Source organism: Aedes aegypti, chromosome 3 (genome assembly GCF_002204515.2).
Source record: "Aedes aegypti strain LVP_AGWG chromosome 3, AaegL5.0 Primary Assembly, whole genome shotgun sequence".
Lineage (NCBI taxonomy): Eukaryota > Metazoa > Arthropoda > Insecta > Diptera > Culicidae > Aedes > Aedes aegypti.
In genome coordinates this window covers 10,657,890-10,679,177 of record NC_035109.1, presented here as the reverse complement: position 1 = coordinate 10,679,177, position 21,288 = coordinate 10,657,890, and the positions used below count along the sequence as shown (strand labels likewise).

Sequence of the window (21,288 nt, the reverse complement as noted above, 5' to 3'; positions counted from 1 at the left end):
TGCGATGACCATTCATCTTTTTGCATCATATTATCTTGTTTCATCTGTGGCATCTTATAAAACATCTTTATCCATCTTCATAAATCTAGCTCATCTTTCCTCATCTTACATGAGCGTTTTAACGGATTGTTGTCATCGATCAGCAACGCTGAGCTGCATCATCAATGGAATGTTCCCGAACATCATGACAAATTCGAATTCTGGTATCCAAGTATATATTCTCCTGAGTTTGCTAATGGTTCGGAGTTTGGCCCAGATTCAGCAGGATGCTGATCATCGGTTCCATGATGTTACCGGAAAGGATAGATAGGACGGAGGCATGGTGCACGAGACTACTCAAGAGGCTGAAGAACTGAGTATGGAATTTCCCGACGGAAGCGGTTCTTGTACGATCAGATTGGTGGTTGTCTTCGAGACGAGATGTATCATGTTCAAACCAGGTCCGAGAGAAGAGGCATGTGGCTGAAGGATAAACGATCTGGATCATTTCGGTGATCGAGAGGCTTTGTGGGTGGAGATGGCCTGAAACAGTTGGCGTTCCTGGTGGCATTGAATCAGAAAGGGCATCGGAAGAAGCTCGGAAAATACGAGTAATATATTTTCTAACCCATTTTCAGTCTTGGTGCATGTTGTGAATTGATAAATTCTCTGTAGACGCCCTTACACAAAAATACATATTTTATAGATTATCGAATCGAGTTTTAATTTAACAATATATTAAGAAAACTCATTGTTCTTTGCCTTTTGAAGGTATGGATTCCGTCTTATATTTTTCGGTTCACTTTAACGATGAAATTGTGTAGTGCAGTGCTGCTCCTTAAAGATCATAATAGTGATTAGTACAATTTCTCAGAAGTGAGCATTTTGCATGCAGTTCTGGAAACAAATAGCTACCAGTTACTTACATTTAACGTGAAGGCTCACAATTCTTTTTTCACCTAGCTTGATTTGTATTGAATATGAGAGTAACAACAATGAAAATTACAAGTATGCATTATTGAAACTGTTTGCAAAAAACTAGTGCATACCCCTGAACAAGCCAATTCCTGGATGACATCCCCGAAGGCATTGCTATTGGAAATTCACTTGAAAATTCCTGGAGAAAATCCCGGAGGAGTTCTTGGGGGAAGTCCCCGGAAGAATTCTTTGACGGAAATATCCGGAGGATTTGCGGGAAGAAATCCTCGGAGCTGCTTATTGAGAAAATTTACAGAGCAATTCCTTACTTAAAACATTACTTGCAACACCGGTGCTGTAAAATCGTCTTTGGTTTCTCTGTGTCTAGCTACGATCATTTGATAAATTAGTCGAGAAACTGAACTCCGACATTTTTGATTTGCACCGCAGCAAATTTCCCACCATAACTGCTGGCAACACTTCCTTCAGAATTTTAAATGTCGAATTCGTTTTTGAACCTAGGTTGGAACTGGCGCAACCCGTTCTGAATCACAGTTTCAACCCCAACCCGATTCAGGTTCGACCGGACTACAATTTGCTTGACGTTTTTTTGTTTATGTGTTGATCACCGACCCAGTTCCTAAAAACGAAAACGACAAAAAGCAAAAACCGGGTCGAGACCGTTTCGTGATCGGGGAGTTTTGTGCGGAAATTTTTTGGTAAACTCGCGTTTCGTATCTCGGGAAAGTAAGGAAAAACGCCTCCAGATAGCATAAAAACCGTTCGAAATCAATCGATGCGTTAAGAATTTATGCTATCAGTGCCAGTGAATTGCAATAACAATCGAGCAGTAAAACGATGAGCACGTCAATTTCCGAACAGCAGCTGGTGAAATTGTGCTTTGTTCTGAAGGACGGCAAACAGGTCGAAGATGCCTCCGAGGACATGCAGATGGCTTATTCCGTGAGTACATATTGCGATAATTGAGCATGGTGATTGCAGGTCTTAATAGGGGTGTTGTCTTACAGTCGGCACGGGATCACAGCGTCGAGGATCTGATCAGCTGGTTGGACGAGAGTGAATGTTTACGACTGCGAGCGGATCAGCTCACCAAAAAGCACGTCTTCGTGTTTGAACAGTTCTCCGGAGCAGCTTACGAGAACATCCGGCAGTCGAGTGCCGTTCTGATTGGACCCCGGTGTTTGATCAGCTGCTTTCTGGACAATGAGGCGATTCCCTTGGGAAAGTATCCGGTGCTGACGACGGCCATGAGGAATTTAACGATCTGCAGTTCTGGATTGAAACCGGAGGAGAAGAACGAAATCAGCCGGATGGTGCACCATATGGGTGGATATTACCTGGATATTCTGAATGCCAGCTGTACCCATTTGGTGGCGTCGACGGTGAAATCGATCAAGTACGAAAAGGCCGCCGAGATCAAGCTGAAGATTATGCACCCGGACTGGGTGAAGGATGTTTGGGACCAGAGCCAGCAGAAGATGATCAGTGCAACGGATTCCGTGTTCTCCAAGTATGCCCTTCCGGTGTTCTACTCGTTGACGATAACCTCCACCGGATTGTCCACCCAGAAAAGGAACCAGATAAAGCAACTGATTGAGGACAACGGAGGAAAATACATCGGAGCGTTCAAGTCGGAAATAACCGATATATTGATCCTGGAGAAGAACAGCGTGGGATCGGCTAAATTTCAAGGGGCCATTCGATGCAAGAAGGAGTGTCTTTCGCCGGCTTGGATTGTGGACAGCGTTGAGGCAGGGTACGCTCTACCGGTCGCTAAATACGAAATTCGCGGGATAAAGTCTTCCACTCCGACCAAGGACGATGCTGGCCAACTGACGGCCGGGGAGTTCAATCCGGACTGCACCCAGCTGTCGATGATCTCACACACGAATAGCCGGAATTTTACCGTGAATGAAAGTATGATGAGTTCGACGGTTTCGCATGCACAAGGGAAGGGCGGAGGAAGAGTTTCTACCGGGGAGGGACCAGCGCTTCCACGGAAGGCTAGTGCTGCAGATCAACAGAAAAAGTACCGGGAGGTTTTGGCGCAGATCAGTTTGTCTCAGGCCAAGAAGGCGGGTCCTTTCTTGGATGGTTGTAAGGTGAGAGAATATGTCTTTAAATTGTTGTATTAGATAGTTATTATTAGTTACATATTATTAGTCGTTTTCTGTGTCTTGGGGTAATATTGATCTCGATTTCAAATTGTGGTAACTTCGTAAAATTTGAACAGATGTTTCTGCTATTGTTCATCTAGAAAATACGTTATCACTGTCCTGTAACGCAGGTAGATCACCCTTACGTGATGCGTTACGAGGTAGCATCTATGAACCCCAGGCTATCGACATGATGGAGACACCATTTTCTATGGTGACAGAGGGCTCGATTGGCTTGTCAGATAGATCGGGCCCGGGACATCCTGTCTACTGCAAATCGCTGCAGTTGATATAGGACATGTCCATTGCCTGATCAACCCGAACCCTAGCGTCATTAATTTTCATCCTAGGGTTATTGTTATGGTTGTTAGGGGCATAGCTGTAAATGGTAATAGTAGTAGGCTTGAATTTCGCGCAACTCACGTGGCATTCCTCACTACAGTACAGTCGCCTCTCCACATCTCGATATCGAAGGGACCATCGAGATAGGGAGAGATCGAGACATAGAACAAATTTTTAACGAATACTAGATTGAAAATCACTCCGTTGCCAGGAAAATAAAAAAAACAGATGTCATTTCGTCTTCGCTAATTGTTTTGAATCTCTAAAATCTAGTCTAGTAACCTTTGATAATGGGTATATCGACATATGGAGAGAAAATTGGGAACGAAAATCACTTCGAGATAGGGAGATATCGAGATAAGGAGGATATCGAGATATGGAGAGTGAAAATGTATGCAGAATGAAGGGACCGAAAACATCATCGACATAGGGAGAGATATCGAGATGTAGAACATCGAGATGTGGAGAGTCGACTGTAGTTTAAAAAACGCGAATCTCATCAAGTAGCCTTTTTTGTGTTTGTCTTTTGCATTACATATTGAGTCCAGGGTAGCTCTGCGTAATTCCGCACAATTCTGAGCGCATTATCCAAAATATATAAGACAGATTTCTTAAAAAATTTCGGGAGTGATTCTCGTAAAATCATTGACATGAATTTTGTATAAATCTTAAGTAGAATTCTCACGAGTGTTGAGCAGGATTCTTACAGAATCTGTTACAGTATCCTCGATAGAATAAACACTGAATCTGTAACATAACTCTCACAAATTCATGGGCAGACAATTCACATCATCCGAGTTCCGGAGTTGGGCTTCGGGGTCTTGGGTCAGATATTATAAAGAGGGCCCTAAATACAAAATTCAGCGCGTATCCCATCCCAAAAACTAACGCACGTCTTCTTCTTTTTCTTCTTGGCATTACCTCCTCATTGCAACAGAGCCTGCTTTTCAGATTAGTGTTCAATGAGCACTTCCATAGTTATTAACTCAGAGGCTTCTTTTTCTTCTTGGCATTACCTCCTCATTGCAACAGAGCCTGCTTTTCAGATTAGTGTTCAATGAGCACTTCCACAGTTATTAACTCAGAGGCTTCCTTTCCAATTCCTTTGCCATTTTCGCATTCGTATATCGTGTGGTAGGTACGATCATACTCTATACCCCGGGAAGTCAGGGAAATTTCCTTTACGAAAGAGCCTGGACCGACCGGGAATCGAACCCAGACATCTTCCGCATGGCTTTACTTTGAAGCCGCGGACTCTAACCACACTGGGAGGACCCAAAAAAAAACCCTAATCAAACATATAAAACACGTCTTTTTAGATAAGTATTAATGAAGGATTGAGCCATATAAATTGCTTTACAATTTTCGTACTCATTATAGGGTCGATTTAATCGTTTATAAAATCCGGATTTAAAACTGAGTAGCGATGAAGAACAGGTGCTACGCGCAACATTTTTATTTCATAAAGTACTCCACTAACCAAAAATGCTGAAAACCTCTGCCATAAACAATTATAACGTTTTATAAGTAGATCTTAAGATGGTTCCATATTATGATGATTTGGAAGATAACGGTCTTCGGCAAAATTGCTCCTTGGTTCAAGGGCTAACTCATAAGGCAGACCGCCTTAGACGTGTAACAAAAGACGGAAAATAACATAAGGCATAATCTTAAAAGGGCGGAATCATTCAAAAACATATAGAAAATGCTTACTTAAGCTTCCAAACGATAATTAGAGTGAACTGTATAAGTTCTGTTCATATCAGCATTTTCAAATTCTCCAAGCGGACTGAGACTCCCTTTTGAAAAGAGCAGAATCCTGTATTCAGTTTCATGGTGTTTTTTCTAACTTATATCTATATAGGTATATAGGTAGGTATTATCAAATTTATACATAGAAAATGGGTAGATACTATCCAATACCACCAGTCAGCAGATATTTCGTCTTCGACGTATTTACCATCAATCCAACCTGATCTGCTTCACGTTTCAGTCTGGTATACTGTTCAGAAACCACCTGGAACGTTCTTCCGACCACGTCATCAGCAAAACAAATGAACTGGCTGGATTTTTTGAAGGACTTGTCCCGCATGCTCTTGCAGGCTGCTTGGGCACGTCAGGAGTTAATCATCAATATTAACCTCCTTTTCCCGAGCAGCCTAGATAGCCGCGTAGTGTCGGTAGCGGTTGTTTCAACTGGCTAAGAATTAACACTACGGACTGCCTGTTCCGGTGGTTAAAGTCCATCTCACAGGTGACCCCTAATTTATGGTGTGATGCGTACCGTGCCTAGGAATGAATGGTTAGGGGGGTCTAAATAAAACCTAACCGCTAACGGAGCCTGTGGGGTATTAGGGCGCCCTCCACAGTATTGAGTCCTTCCTGTGCTACCCGGAGCAATGGTGCAGGTGACCTTGTGTTTCTCCGAGATAATCGGCTGCCCTTCTTCAGTCTCTATCCTGAGGCTTAATAAGCCTTTTATTCAATACACACTTCCCCGGATGTGTGGACATAGCATCTACGGATGAACCAAATGTCTTTTCATGTAGTTACGAGTCTCTGGCCTCGGCTCGCAGTATCGTAACTACTGAATCGATTCAATGGGCACTTAATAGTTTTGCTCCTTTCAAATCTCCAGGAGCGGATGGGATTTATCCTGTTCTGCTCCAAAAGGGGTTTGAGTTTATCAAACATGTTTTGAAAAAGATACTTGTAAGCAGTTTTGCTACCGGGTATATTCCCAGATCCTGGCGTGATATTACTGTAAAGTTTATCCCGAAAGGAGGACGTGCGTCGTATGAACAAGCGAAGAGTTTTAGACCAATCAGTCTGACCTCTTTTCTTCTGAAATGTCTGGAACGCATTATCGATCATCACATCCGTGATGTTTATTTGGCAAACATGCCTCTTCATGTGAATCAACATGCTTACCAATCCGGAAAGTCCACTGTGACTCTTTTACACAAAGTTGTATACGATATCGAGAAAGCATTCGCTCAGAAGCAATCCTGCTTGGGTGTTTTCTTGGATATTGAGGGTGCCTTTGATAACGTGTCTTTCGATGCCATATTGGAAGCAGCACGAAACCATGGGCTACCTACAATGATTACCAATTGGATTCATCGAATGCTCAAAAACCGACATCTCTTTTCGACATTGCGTCAAGCAGCGATTCGAAAATTGAGTGTTTGCGGATGCCCCCAAGGGGGAGTATTGTCACCACTTTTGTGGAATCTTGTAGCAGATACGCTATTGAGGCAACTCAATAATAGCGGTTTTCCAACTTATGGATTCGCCGACGACTATCTAGCTCTGATAGTTAGTATGTGCATAAGCACCCTATTCGACCTGATGCAAAGTGCTCTTCAGGTAGTCGAGAGTTGGTGTCGCCAATATGGCCTTTCGGTTAACCCGAATAAAACATCTATTGTTCTGTTTGCGGAAAGACGAAACCGCGATGGAATTCGACCTTTACGTCTTTTTGGCACTGAGATTAATGTGACTGATCAAGTAAGATATGTCGGAGTCACTCTAGATTCCAAACTTTCATGGACACCTCACATTGATTTCAGAGTCAAAAAAGCTTGCATGGCCTTCAGTCAATGCCGGCGAACCTTTGGTAAAACTTGGGGCCTCAAACCCAAATATATCAAATGGATTTACACAACAGTTGTTCGACCAATATTGGCATATGGATGCCTTGTGTGGTGGCAAAAGGGCGAAGTGAGAACAATCCAATCAAAATTGGGCCATCTCCAAAGGATGTGCTTGATGGCGATGTCTGGTGCGTTCTCTACAACTCCCACAGCAGCGCTCGAGGCCCTTTTCGACGTTGCGCCACTACACATATATCTTAAACAAGAAGCACTTTCTTGCTGTTACCGTTTATGGGTACTGGATCTACTGGAGAAAAATCCAGTTAATCGTAGATCTACACACACTTCGTTGTTTCCACTTTTGGTGAATTGGGACAAAATTGTCCTTGCTCCAAGTGATCTCACAATTGCTTGTCACTTTCCTTACAGGACATTTACCACACAATTCCCTTCACGGGAAGAGTGGACGTCTGGCTATTTGAAAAGAAGTATATCAAACAATATAGTGTGTTACACTGATGGCTCCCTTCTTGAAGGTAGAGCTGGTGCAGGAGTATATTCTCGTGAGCTAAGGCCGAATCAGTTTTACTCACTTGGTAGAAACTGCAACGTTTTTCAGGCGGAAATATTTGCTCTTATGTGTGGAGTGCAATCAGCACTTCAACAGCGCGTAATGTGTAAAGTCATATACTTCTGTTCAGATAGTCAGGCTGCTATAAAAGCTCTCGCTTCGGCCAACTCAAGGTCGAAGCTTGTTATCGCATGTCGAACTCAAATTGAGGAACTGAATTCAGTCAACTCTGTAAACCTTGTATGGGTACCTGGCCATTCTTCCATCGCTGGAAATGAATTGGCTGATGAGCTAGCTCGCGATGGAGCATCGCATGACTTCATTGGCCCTGAGCCGGCTAATCCAATTTCGAAGTGCTGGGTGAAGCTTCAGATAAACTCTTGGGCGGCAACTCAGCACAAGCAATATTGGAATAGTTTGGAGTCGTGTCTTCAAACAAAATTGTATATTACTGAGCCATCTCCAAAGGTGGCGAAGTATTTAACAAATCTGTCAAAGCAGAATTGCAGTCTCTTGGTCAGAGCGTTGACAGGCCACTGCCGACTCAACTATCACATGGCAAATATTCAGCGTGCTGACTCATTTGTGTGTGATAGTTGTGACTCCGAAGTTCCATAATCTTCGTATCACCTGATATGCAACTGTCCAGTTTTTGCGCAAATGCGATTCCAATTACTTGGTAAACACTTATTAAGTGAAACTGAATTCAGAAGCCTGAATCTTTAGGACATTCTGTTATTCTTAACCCGCTGTTCATATCAGCATTTTCAAATTCTCCAAGCGGACTGAGACTCCCTTTTGAAAAGAGCAGAATCCTGTATTCAGTTTCATGGTGTTTTTCTAACTTATATCTATATAGGTATATAGGTAGGTATTATCCAATTTATACATAGATGATGGGTAGATACTATCCAATGCCACCAGCCAGCAGATATTTTGTCTTCGACGTAGGGTAAATTATGTATTTTGGACAGGTTAAGGATATGTCTGGAAACTGCGATCGATTAACTGTATTAAATACAAATATTTTATTAAGCAATGTTGCTTATATGCTTAATGTCCCATTGTACCTGAATTTCTGGGGAGAAAAGGCTTACAAACTGTAGTATTAGCTTCCAAAATAGCGTTTTTTGGCACCCTGTCTGACATACATTTTGGACACCCTCATGTGAATATAATTTGGACAGAGGCGTTATCTCAATATCCATACAATGGTTTCATGAAAAGACGATCATATCATAATACTGTAAGAGTTTGCATGTGACTTATGCATTTTTTCGCTTATTGGATGTGTATATTAGTGAAAATCAATAATTTCATTTAATGCAAGCAAATATCATCAGATCCCCGAAAAAACGCCTGCAAATATGCATGCATGCGACATTCCAGTGTGTTTCATCAGATGGCCAAATTATATCAACTGAACAAAAACCATAATCTATTTTGGACAACCCCTGATTTTTGCCTCATATACTCATTTTAAGATTTTAAATGAACTTAGCTGAAATTTTAGAAATATTAAACCATGTTTCCACTTTCAAACTTTTTATGAATGCTAATTCTGAGCGCTATTATTGCATTTAATGTATGTTCTTGAAATGCACATCCTCTTGCATTCGTAGGTTTCACAGATGTTCTGTAGATACAATTTACAATTTTTATATTTTTGAAGTCAATTTGAAATTGTTATGAAAATGGTCATCATTAATAAGTAACATAGTGTATTAACAATACAATACATGATTTCCCGTACATGTATTCTCCACCATCTCATTGGAAATAAGCATAGAACGACTAGCCTGTCCAAATTATATACGTTACCCTATTTACCATCAATCCAACCTGATCTGCTTCACGTTTCAGTCTGGTATACTGTTCAGAAACCACCTGGAACGTTCGTCCGACCACGTCATCAGCAAAACAAATGAACTGGCTGGATTTATTGAAGGACTTGCCCCGCATGTTTCATCGTGCCCGTCAGTTTCATAACACCTTCTCGTGCAATATTGAACAGGAGACAGGAAGGACCATCGCCTTGTCGAAGTCCTTTGCGTGTTTCAAACGGGTCCGATTATGCACCCGATATCTTCACACAGCACTGTACACTATCCATCGTTGCCTTGATCAGTCTAGTCAGTTTCCCGGGAAAACCATTCTCGTCCATAAACTTCCATAGCTCTTCGCGGTCGATGCATAGGCCGTTTTGCAATCAATGAATAGGTGGTGCGTAGGGACTTGATATTCGCGACACTTTTGGAGGATCTGCCTCAACATAAAGATTTGGTCTGTCGTCGATTGCCCGTCCACTAAACAGGGCCCATTTTAATAAGTTCCGCTCCAATACCATCCTTTCCAACTGCTTTGTTGTTCTTGAGCTTTTTGATAGCATCCTTAACTTCACCTATTGTAGGAGTTGGCACGTCTCCCTCATCGGCCGTACTGATGAAGCTACTCCTCCTGCTTTCTTGGTCTTCCTCCTCTGCGCCATTTAGGTGTTCATCGTAGTGCTGATTCCACCTTTCAATCACCTCACGTTCGTCCGTCAAGATACCTCCATTCTTATCCCGGCACATTTCGGCTCGCGGCAAAAAGCTTTTGCGGGATGCATTGAGTTTCTTGTATACTCCTGCTAGCACTAAACCGAATAGCGCCTTTCGATTTTTTACTAGCGTTGCCTTTCCTGTGCGTAAACCTTATGTCGGAAATAGTGCGCTGTATAGATCTTCTGATGAGCTATACAGCGCACTACTTCCGACATGAGGTTTAACATACAGGAAAGGCAGCGCTAGTAAGAAGAGCAGAAGGCGCTATTCGATTTAATGCTAAGAGGGGTATAGAACTTACGCGTTTCTTGAGAACGATACAGCAGCTCCATCTCTTCGCACTCCAACTCTTCCAGGCGGCGCTTTTTTATCCCGGAATAGATGAGTTTGCTGTCTTCGCTTCTGTTTGCATCGTTCCACGTTTTGACGGGTGCCTTGCTGCAGCATAATCGCCCGCGCTGCATTCTTCTCGTCCAAAACCGTCTGACACTCCTCGTCGAACCAACCGTTCCGTCGATTTTCTTCCACGAATCCAATGGCACCTTTCGCTGCGTTGTTAAGGGGTCATGCACAAATTATGTCACGCTCCAAGGGTGGGGGGTACAAACCAAGCGTGACAACCTTACAATATGTTTGGTGGACTCATACAAAAAACGTGACAAAGGGAGGAGAGGAGGTCGAGAAAGTTTAAATTTAGCGTGACATGCTTTGTGTACCATCTCTAATAGCTGCTTTGACACTACTCTAGCAGTCCTCAAGAGCGGCTAAGGTGAGCTCTACAGAAGAAGAGTCCGGTAACGCTGCTTCAAGGCTTTGCGCGTAATCAGTTGCGTCTTCGGGTAGCTTGAGTCGATTCAGATCCGCACCTGATAATAATCCCATTTCCAGTGCTGCCGCTGCTCAACAAACTGTATCCGACGTCATAATTTACTGTCAAGATGTTGGAGGAATGAACGGTCTGATAGACGACTATCATTTAGCCTTTTTGGACCACGGCTATGATGTCATAGTCTTGACCGAAACGTGGCTTGATTCTCGAACAGTTTCGAGCTACAATTTTGGAGAAGGATACGAGGTATTCCGCTGCGATAGAAATACGAATAACAGCCGCAAAACGGTTGGAGGTGGCGTGCTTGTGGGAATCCATACCCGGCTTAAAGCAAGTCTAATCGAAAACGATTCCTGGATTTCTGTGGAACAAGTTTGGGTGGCTATTCAGCTTAGCGACCGCAAACTCTATCTATGCGTGGTATACATCCCTCCGGACCGGACTCGTGATATGGATTACATCAACACGCACTGTCAATCAATCGCCGTCGTCTCGGAATATGCCACCCCTAGTGACGAAATGATCGTTCTTGGTGATTTTAACTTGCCAGACATCGCATGGACTCCAACTCACAGTGGTTTTCTGTGTCCCGATTATCAACGCACTTCGCTTCACGTTGGTGCTGTCAATCTTCTTGATTGTTACAGTACTGCTACTCTGGCTCAGATCAACCACGTGATGAACGAAAATGGCCGCTACCTGGATCTCTGTTTCGTGAGTGGTCGTGATACTGCTTCTTTCATATCGACGGCCCCTGCACCTTTGGTCAAGGTTGTTTCTCATCATCCGCCGCTAGTAGTCGCCATCGAAACCAATGTTGTTCGTGATTTCATCTCTAGTTCATCGGTTGTTGCATATGACTTTCGCAAAGCTGATTTCCATAGTATAGCTGAATTGTTGTCCGAGACAGATTGGGATTGCATTCTAGATATAACGGATGGCAATAATGCAGCACTAACCTTATCTCACGTCCTGGCATATGTCATTGAGAGGCACGTTCCTGAAAAAGTCATTCGGACCGATTCTCGTGTTCCGTGGATGACCAACGATCTTCTTTTGCTGAAGAGGAAGAAGAAAGCAGCGCTCAGACGGTTTACCAAATTTCGCTCATGGTCATCGAAATGCTACTACGTTAGACTCAACTATGAATACAAGCGTTTGAGTCGTTTCTGTTTTCATCGTCATCAGAGTAAAATACAACGCCGACTAAAATTGCATCCCAAATCCTTCTGGAATTATGTGAACGAACAGCGGAAGGAAGTTGGTTTGCCATCATCCATGACATTCAACGGCACTAATGGGTCTAACCTAGAGGAAATCTGCAATCTGTTCTCAAACAAATTTGCAAGTGTGTTTGTAAACGAACAACTTTCCGTCGATTCCATCAATACCGCGGCGAACAATGTGCCTTTGGCTAATCAAACGCTTAGCAGCATACACCTTACTCAAGAAACGATCTCGAAAGCGGCATCACAGCTCAAAACTTCGTTCAAGCCGGGGCCAGACGGTGTTCCAGCTGCTTTTGTGAAAAGAATGATCGGCAGCTTGTTGGAACCGCTTCTCAAGGTATTTCAGCTTTCGCTAACCAGCGGTACATTTCCGACTTGCTGGAAAACAGCCGAAATGTTTCCCGTGTATAAGAAAGGAAGCAAGCGTGACGTTAACAACTATCGTAGGATTACATCGTTGAATGCTGTAGCTAAGCTGTTCGAGCTGGTGGTCATAGATTCGCTAAGCGCACACTGCAGACAGTATTTGAGTGCTGATCAACATGGATTCACTATCGGCCGCTCTACTATTACCAACCTGATATGCCTTACGTCGTACATCACTGAGAGTATGAATGTTCGGGCCCAGACGAACGTGATTTACACCGATCTGCGGCATTCGATAAGCTAAACCACGAAATTGCAATCGCCAAAATCGATAGACTTGGAGTTGGAGGTAGCCTTTTGAGATGGTTCCGCTCTTACCTCACCGATCGTCAATTAGTGGTAGCTTTAGGAGAATATCGATCACCCTGCTTTTACGCGTCATCAGACATACCACAAGGCAGTCATCTGGGTCCGTTGATTTTCCTTTTGTATTTTAACGACGTACACTTTGTTGTGGAAGGGCGTCGACTGACGTTCGCAGACGACATAAAAAATTTTCTGCGAATATGCTCAATTGAAGATTGCCATTATCTCCAGGACCAGATAAACGTCTTCGCTGGATGGTGTGATCTCAACCGACTAGTCGTCAATCCAGCAAAGTGCTCCGTAATCACTTTCTCACGGAAGAAACAGCCGATAATCTTCGAGTATAGCAGTGCGTTAAGGATTTGGGTGTTCTGTTGGATTCGCAACTGACATTCTCCCATCATATCGCTTATATTGTCGATAAAGCATCAAAAACGCTTGGCTTCGTCTTTAGAACTGCAAAGAACCTTACCGACATCTATTGCCTGAAAGCGTTATACTGTTCCCTCGTTCGAGCAACATTGGAATATGGGTCTGCGGTCTGGAGTCCGAACTACAACAACAATAACATCACTGCTAATCACATCTGTTTCATTAGAACTTCGCCACGGTATATCACGACTGTCATCAAGAATGAAGACTACTCACGACTGTATCTGGATTCAGAAAAAAAAAGAGTGAATAATGTATTTCTCGTTAGCTTATATCTAAGTTTTCTACCACTAGAATTTACCTAAGTTTACGTTACCTTACACAGACAGTTTATAGACAATATTTGGAATAACCCGAGTGAGGCATCATAAACATAGCTCGGGTGACGCCCTTGCAAAGGTTGCAATTCGGCATAACCATGAGACATGCTTAACGGTCTCTCTACGTGAGTAATAAACAATAATAATACAGCGTCTGCAGGTAAAGGTCGCAAGCGCATCAAATTCAAAATAACCAACGTTACTGTTTTATGACCGTGATAATGAGCGTACACATCTGGTAAGCAGATTGTGCTAATTTGGATTTAGATTTGGAATCGATTTGGAAAAATCCTATGTCTAATGCGTAGCAGGAATGCTACACAACGGATGCGAGCGAATCGAATCAGTTTAACGGAGATTTCTTCGTTTTGCACTTCGGAGGCTACCTTGGAGAGACCCTTTACGCCTTCCGAGTTACGAGAGCCGCTGCCAACTGATCGACTTGCAACCTTTGCGAATTCGAAGAGACGTTTGTAGAGCTTTAACCGTCGTCGATACTTTAAACGGAAGAATCGATTGTGAAGCTATCCTGCAACAAATGCATCTGAACGTGCAACCTCGTCCACTGCGGAAAAGTTCGATGATGAGGCTTCCATTTCGTCGCACCAATTATGGATTGAGCAATGCTGTTCATGGTCTGCAACGTGTTTTTAATCGTGTGGCGTCGATCTTCGATTTCCATATGACACAAAATATGCTTCGTCGTAAATTTTCTAATTTTTTCGCTGGCCGGAGGGACTGAAGACATATTTTAAGTTTGAAATGTTTTACGATCTTGACTTTTTTATATTCAATGTTTTGTTATATAATATGTATTTTTGTTTATATTTTTAATATCATTGGGACTATACATAGTCTGTTGATGTAAACCTAAATAAATAAAATAAAAAAATAAAATTGTACCGTGGTGGGCGTCGGTACCGAATGCTGTTCACAACGGAAAGTCTTTGACGCATTTTAACCATCACAAGGTAGTGGTCCGAATCGATGTTTGCGTCGCTATAGGTTCTGACGTCGATAATGTCCGATAATGATAAGACACTAATCAATCAACACGTGCCCAGCTCATGTCTCTTGTAGATGGTATAACCATCCCTATACGTATGTACCGTTGACCCTTTCCAGCAAACCTCCTGCAGCGCTACGATGTCGAACTTGCAGACCCTTCATAATTCGGAAAGAATGCAGGTACTTCCCAAGAAATTGAGAGACTTACTGTTCCATGATCCGAGTTTCCAATCGTTAGTCCGTTTGCGATGCCTGCTTCTTCCGGTGCGAATTTACATTGTTTGGATCCTGTACTGATGATTTTTACGGCTGGCTTGTAAGGCCTGCACCAACCACCTGTCTCGCCGGAAGACCATCGTGCACAGCGCTGTTTAGAGTCCCACGCTGGTACTAGGACGATGATCAGTCGCTCCTAACAGACGCTCTAATTAGCTACACCCTCAGAAGAGAGGAGCCCCCCCTCCCTGTCAGCATACGACAAAGGTCCCACCAGGGTGGTTACCCGGTCTTCCCTACGGTTACTCGTACCCCAGGCGGAACCACGGAGAGGTAGGAATAGGAGTTACTGGACAAGAGGCTGAGGACCACAAATTGGGTCTATTTTATACCTGCAGGTACGCGAAGTACCAATGGTACGCGTTGTCCAGTCATTTACCACCCAATATATGACCCAATGATATGACAAACAGTACCTAATTATTTATCACAAACCTCCACGAGTCGATATCTGAAGGAGACCATCGACTCATGGAAATATCGAGTTATGGAACAGAAATGCTTTGGAAACTGTTTGAGGGCTCCATCATACAAAACATTTAATTTTATTTGTTTATATGGTTTTATATGGTTCCATAAGTCACTATCGAGTCATGGGGTTTCACCGGTCGTTTGCTCTGCCTAATTTAAATTAGCCTTCGTGTTTCTGTCTAACGTAAGACACCCGACACTTCGGAAAAAAATTGCTCCTTCGTTCAAGGGCTATGTTCTGCATGTTCGCTCAGTCCAACATTCTACAATTAGGAGGTGCTAGTGAGCTACACATATTTTAAATTCATATAAGAAGCAGAACAGTTATAAAGCCAATACTAAGTAACGACACGCTAATTCACCATTTAGGCCTTATAGAGTAGAGCTATTATACGGCTTATATAGAGCATGTCAGCTACATATCACTAAAATAGCACGTAGGGCGAATCAAAGTGCGATTTGGTTACTTGGGATGTTTCAGCAAAGTTGTTCAATACGTTTAGTCTCTACGGCAGTGGTTCTGACTATGCTAGTAATGATCTGAATCGTAAATGTATATCTAAAATCTTTAGCCTGCAAATTTTGCCAGGTAGATTAAACAAAAAATCCGTCAAACGTTTCCAGTTGAACAAATGTATTTTCCAGGTGTCAGCAGGATCATTACTAAAATTATTAAGAATCTTTTTATGAATCTATGTCGAACCTCGGGAGATCCTAGCTTGGCTAAAAGGAGAAAATTGGATATGAGCCTACTAAAAACCTTGCCTGGAATTCGCTAAACTTCTCCTTTTTGGCATTACGTTCTCACTGGGACAGAGCCTGCTTCTTGTGAGCACTTCCACAGTTATTGACTGAGAGCTTTCTTTGCCAAAGTTGCCATTTTCGCATTTGTATGTCGTGTGGCAGGTACGATGATACTCTATGTTCAGGGAAGTCAAGGAAATTTCTATTACGAAAAGATCCTGAATCGACCGGGAATCGAAGTTAACTGAATTTCATTCCCAAAACAGTTGAGACAACAAAAACTGTCTAAATTTCGCAAAGTTTTCGCGATTTTTGTTAGAGTTATGGTGTAAACGTAAAATTAAAGAAAATGAAATCACGAGAAACCAGGAATGTTCCTGCGTGAATCATAAAAACTCAAGGAAACACACAAACATATGGGAAAAATCATAAATCAATTTATAACAAAAAAAGCTAGAGCGCTTCAAAATGCTCTGGAGTTACAGACAAACAGTTAATAAATGTTCACGTCTTTCAGATTTATCTGAGCGGCTTCGCAGCAGACGACAAGGAGAAGTTGAACAAAATCCTCAACAGCGGTGGCGCGACTCGATTCGACGAGCTCAGCGATCGGATCAGCCACATGATTGTAGGAGACCATGTTCAGGCCGATTTTCGAGAAATCCGGGAACAGAAGCTAACCCCCCACATCATGACCCTGCAATGGTTGGTTCGCTCTGTTGAACTCAAGGCACCGGCGCCGGAGGATGACGATTTGACCTTCCGTCCCAATCTGAAGGACATTGCTGAGGAGGATATCCCCGAACCGCCGTCCCCTGCTAGCAAGAAAAACCTACAATCCATGAACAGTACATTCAAACGCCCCGAAGTGCCTCGCAAATTGATTCTGGAAGATCCCAAGCCGGGACCCAGTCGGATTTCACGAACCGAGGATGACGTCTTGAAGCAATACATGGAGAAGAACACATCCATCCAATTGCCACCGGCAGAGCCGAAGAAATCCTCGACTCCAGCTGTTCCTCCGCCTAGTGGATCAACGACGCAGGACTCGGAGATGGAATCTCAATTCACGGAATTCATGTTCGGCAAAACATTGTTCATCTATGGTTTTTCCGAAGAGGACGCCACGCAGATCGTTTCCGACTGCGAGAACTGTGGGGGAACGATTGTCGATGAGAATTATACTGATGTGGTAGATTACATAGTGATTCCGACGTGCAGCGTAGGGGAGATCACGTTCGGCGTCAAGGGTCGTGAAACGGTGAACTGCATTTGGCTGGAGACTTCGATCCAAGACGGGATGTGCTACCCACTGGAGTACTACTTCGAACCGATTCTGTACGGAGAGGACGATCCTAAACCGCTGGAAGATGAAGTGCTGGTGATCAGCACGTATTCCGGAGCCGAACGTAACTATCTGATTGCGTTGGGGGGTACTTTAGGGGCGAAAGTTGAGGATCGGTTGGTGAGGAAGACGGCGCCGATTGTGATCTGCAAGGAAGCTTCCGGGGCTAAGTACGACGCCGCTATCAAATGGGGTGAGTATGCTTTATTACTTGTATTCGGTTTTTGAATGTTCAAAAATAGCCATTCAAGCTATGACCATGTATATGCCGAATTGATTCATTTAAACCTACATGAAAAAATGCAATTTTGTAGAAACTCTTGGATAAATTGCTAATCGAATGTTAACAAGATAATCTGGCAGAGTTCCCAAGTAATTTCGGTAAAATTCGTTATGTAAAAAAAATCGGTAAAACAGATAAATTTCAATTCTTATGTATAGATTAGAAGTTCGATATAACGACAACTTTTATAGTGACTACCTACATCTCTCTATAGCGACATGTTTCGGTCCGTACAACTTTTCTTTATAACGATTTTTTTCCGGTACGACGATCCCTTGCGATGCCGTTATAACATATTTCTACTGTATCAATTTGCAGAAAAACTAGAAAGTATTCCAGAAATTTTACGCTCTTTGCTAACTAACCCTAAGGACAAATGTGTATTAATCATTAATCATTAAGCTAGTGCTGTACTGGACCGGAAGTATATATCTAAGGTTTTGTCCGTGAATTTTGCCAGGAGTTTACCGAAAAAACTTAACAGGAATTCGTCTGAAACATTTCCAGGATGCAGAGCGATTCTACCGTTGAGATTATCAGAATTCTGCCAACTATCTTGTTAGCGATTCCGAAAAAGCTGAAAAATCTCAAAAATATATCTTAAAATTTTCCTAATACATCGTTCCCCACAGACCTCACCGTAGTGAACGCAGAATGGTTACGTGAGTGCTACAAGCAGAAGCGCCGTGTCAACGAGCAGCCCTTCCTGGTTGGAGCTTCCAAATGTTCACCGAAGAATATCACTGAACCACCTCCCGCCGCTTCAATCAGCACAAGTCGAATGTCCGACTTGCCGGAGTTCTCGAAGAATGCTTGCCTCCCGACGACATCGACAGATGATGTGGACATTGATTCGGTATTCGTACCTCCAGCAGCTCCGGAAACTTCTGCGACTACCACTTCTACTCTTGCAGCCGCTGAACGGCCCAAAGATAATCAACCAGGAAGTTACAAATACATTTCTGTCGAAAGTGCTAGTAAGGACACTTCCAATGTAGAATACGCCTTCAAACGTCTGCCGTCGCCGGAGCTCAAGAAAATCAGCTACGAAGAACGTTTGGTTTACTCCCAGGAACTGCAAGAGTATGGAGAGTTGATTCAATCACAGCTGAGTCAACGTAAGCCCTTCGATCCAGGTCACGCCGTTGAAACTCCCCCTGCCTTGAAACATCGTCGCCTTTCTGCTCTGACCGGAATCAACTCCCCTGCCACTCCAACCTCGAACAACACTAGCGCAGGTTCGTCGGAGTACGAGCAGCTCAGCGTTACGCAACGCGTAATGGAATTCGAAACTCCAATCCGCGACACTCTCTACAAGGTTCTGAAGGAAGCCGAAGAAAAGGAGCGAAACCTGTCTCCCCGAACGAAGAAAATGAACGAACTGCTGGCCACACCCAGCGTTGGTAATCCCGGACACGTTAAGACACCCTCCCTTCCGGAGTGTATGACAAAACAAGTCACGCCCTATGGATTCCGACCGGACGCTGATCAACAGAACCATCTATACCACAAGCGCAAACTGCAGGTTTGGGATCAATTCTACCAGCCAAAGCAGCAGAAGGATCGCCGGAAGAGCACACCTTTGAGCGAGATCAAGCGACGCTTCTGGAAGGAGAACCTCGGCGAAGATTACGTAAACTACATGGAATCCAAGTACTCCTCCACGCAGTTCCAACCCTTTCAACCGGATGAGCAGGAACAGCAAAAGCAGAGTTCGGCGACCGACGAGCGTGAAGAAGAGTGTCAACCAAGCACTTCCAAGGCAGGTTCCAGTCGAAGCAAGGAGGTGTTCCGAGCTATCAACGATACTAACGCTGCTAACGAGAGTGCCGTCGTTGGTGAGAAGCGATCGCGTTCGGATGATGATGAGGAAGACGATGAAGGTGATGACCAGAATATGAATGTACGAAACGTGGATGACGAAGAAGATGGTCCACCAGCAGTTCCTTTGCGAGCCAACAACGTTGAAGACGATCAGGTAAAGCGGCTGAGCGATTTGATAGCCATGAATAAGAACTCAGCAAAGAAGCAGAAGAAGTTTAAGGAGGACACTCAGTACACGGAAATTCCCCGTTTCGATTCAGGTAGGTGACAATTTTGACCGTTGAGAACGGTAAAATATTATTGTACCTCAACTACTTTCACAGAAATGTTGGATGCTCCGTACGCTCCTGCGGTCGGTTGGTGCGATCCAACCGAGTTCGATAGGGAACGTCGTTTTGGCAACGGTGCCACCGCAGGACCTTCGGCCGCACCCACTGGCTCCGACGCCGACCGGAATCGAATGATCTTCAAAGGCATACCGGTGTTCGCCCTTTCCGGGGTCAACGATGAGCTGCGAACGGAGCTTATGAAAAAAATCATACAGTTGAAAGGAGAGGTTTCCACCAAACCGAACGAGTACGATCCGATCTGCACGCACATCTTGTGCAGTAAACCGAATCGGGGAGAGAAGATCCTATCGGGAATCGCCGCTGGCAAGTGGCTTCTTTGCACCCAGTACATTGATGATAGTTGCAAAGCCGGGCACTTTTTGAATGTAGGTTCCATTGTTGTACCTTTAAATATTTACTAAACTCAAATTTCCCTTAAATTCTAGGAGGAACAATACGCCTGGGGAAATCCCAAGGCAAAGGACCTGCCGTCACTTGAGCCGGCCGAAAAGCAAGTGGCCACCGCGGCCTACAACTGGCGGCAGAAGATCTCCCTGGAAGCGGGCAAGCACGACGGGGTGTTCACCGGTTTCCGGGTTCTGCTCTTGGCCCCCAAGAAGCAGCAGTTCATACGGCTGCTCCGATCCGGGGGTGGACACGTCATCGAGCAGGAACCCCCGTTCTGGGACAGCGAAATGGCCATGATGGCAACGCACTGCTTCGTCGACGTGAAAAAGTCCAAGATCAGTCCGCGGGACCACAAAGCGCTGGCCCAGGCCGGTATCGCCGTGATGAACATCATGTATCTGAATGCGTACCTCACGTCGGAGACGCTCCCGGATCCGGCCAGGTATCGGTTGGAAATTTAATTGTAGAGTTTAGGTAGGTAGTTATTTAATTATTGTCGAATTTTATCACGATTAAAATGATACTTGCTTCATTACGAAATGCAAGATTCGCTTGAATGCAGAAAAGAATGCCTTGTTAGAAGTGGGGTGAACGGGCAGATGGGGCAATACGGTCATATGGGACAGTATGACCCACCTTTGATATAAACTTGGTTCGTTATCAACGTTCGCCATCACACCCGTTGTTCTGATAATGTATCTGTGTCCTTTGTGCCATTCAAGTGTTCATCGTAGTATTGTCTCCACCTTTCGTACTGCTCTCTTCCGTCCGTAAAGATGCCCCTGTACAAATCCAGCAATTAATTACTCAAGCTCAGTGCGCATCGTACCTTCGTGCTGTGCGTACACGAATTCTCTCTGCTCTTGGAAGTTTTCTTAAAACTACCTAAAGCAATAAAACAGTACTTTTCAGTGCTACATAAACAGTACTTT

At 43.8% G+C, this 21,288-nt stretch overlaps 1 protein-coding gene across 1 annotated transcript; it reads left to right on the top strand.

Annotated features, from left to right (window-relative positions):
- The first annotated feature begins 1,534 nt into the window (after positions 1-1,534).
- Positions 1,535-20,901, top strand: LOC5579029 (DNA topoisomerase 2-binding protein 1-B). Its single transcript, XM_021849117.1, has 6 exons — positions 1,535-1,860; positions 1,926-3,020; positions 16,685-17,705; positions 18,428-19,879; positions 19,943-20,334; positions 20,395-20,901. The coding sequence occupies exons 1-6, from the start codon at positions 1,756-1,758 to the stop codon at positions 20,815-20,817; spliced, it is 4,488 nt and encodes a 1,495-aa protein (XP_021704809.1). The 5' UTR covers positions 1,535-1,755; the 3' UTR covers positions 20,818-20,901.
- The last annotated feature ends 387 nt before the right edge of the window (positions 20,902-21,288 follow it).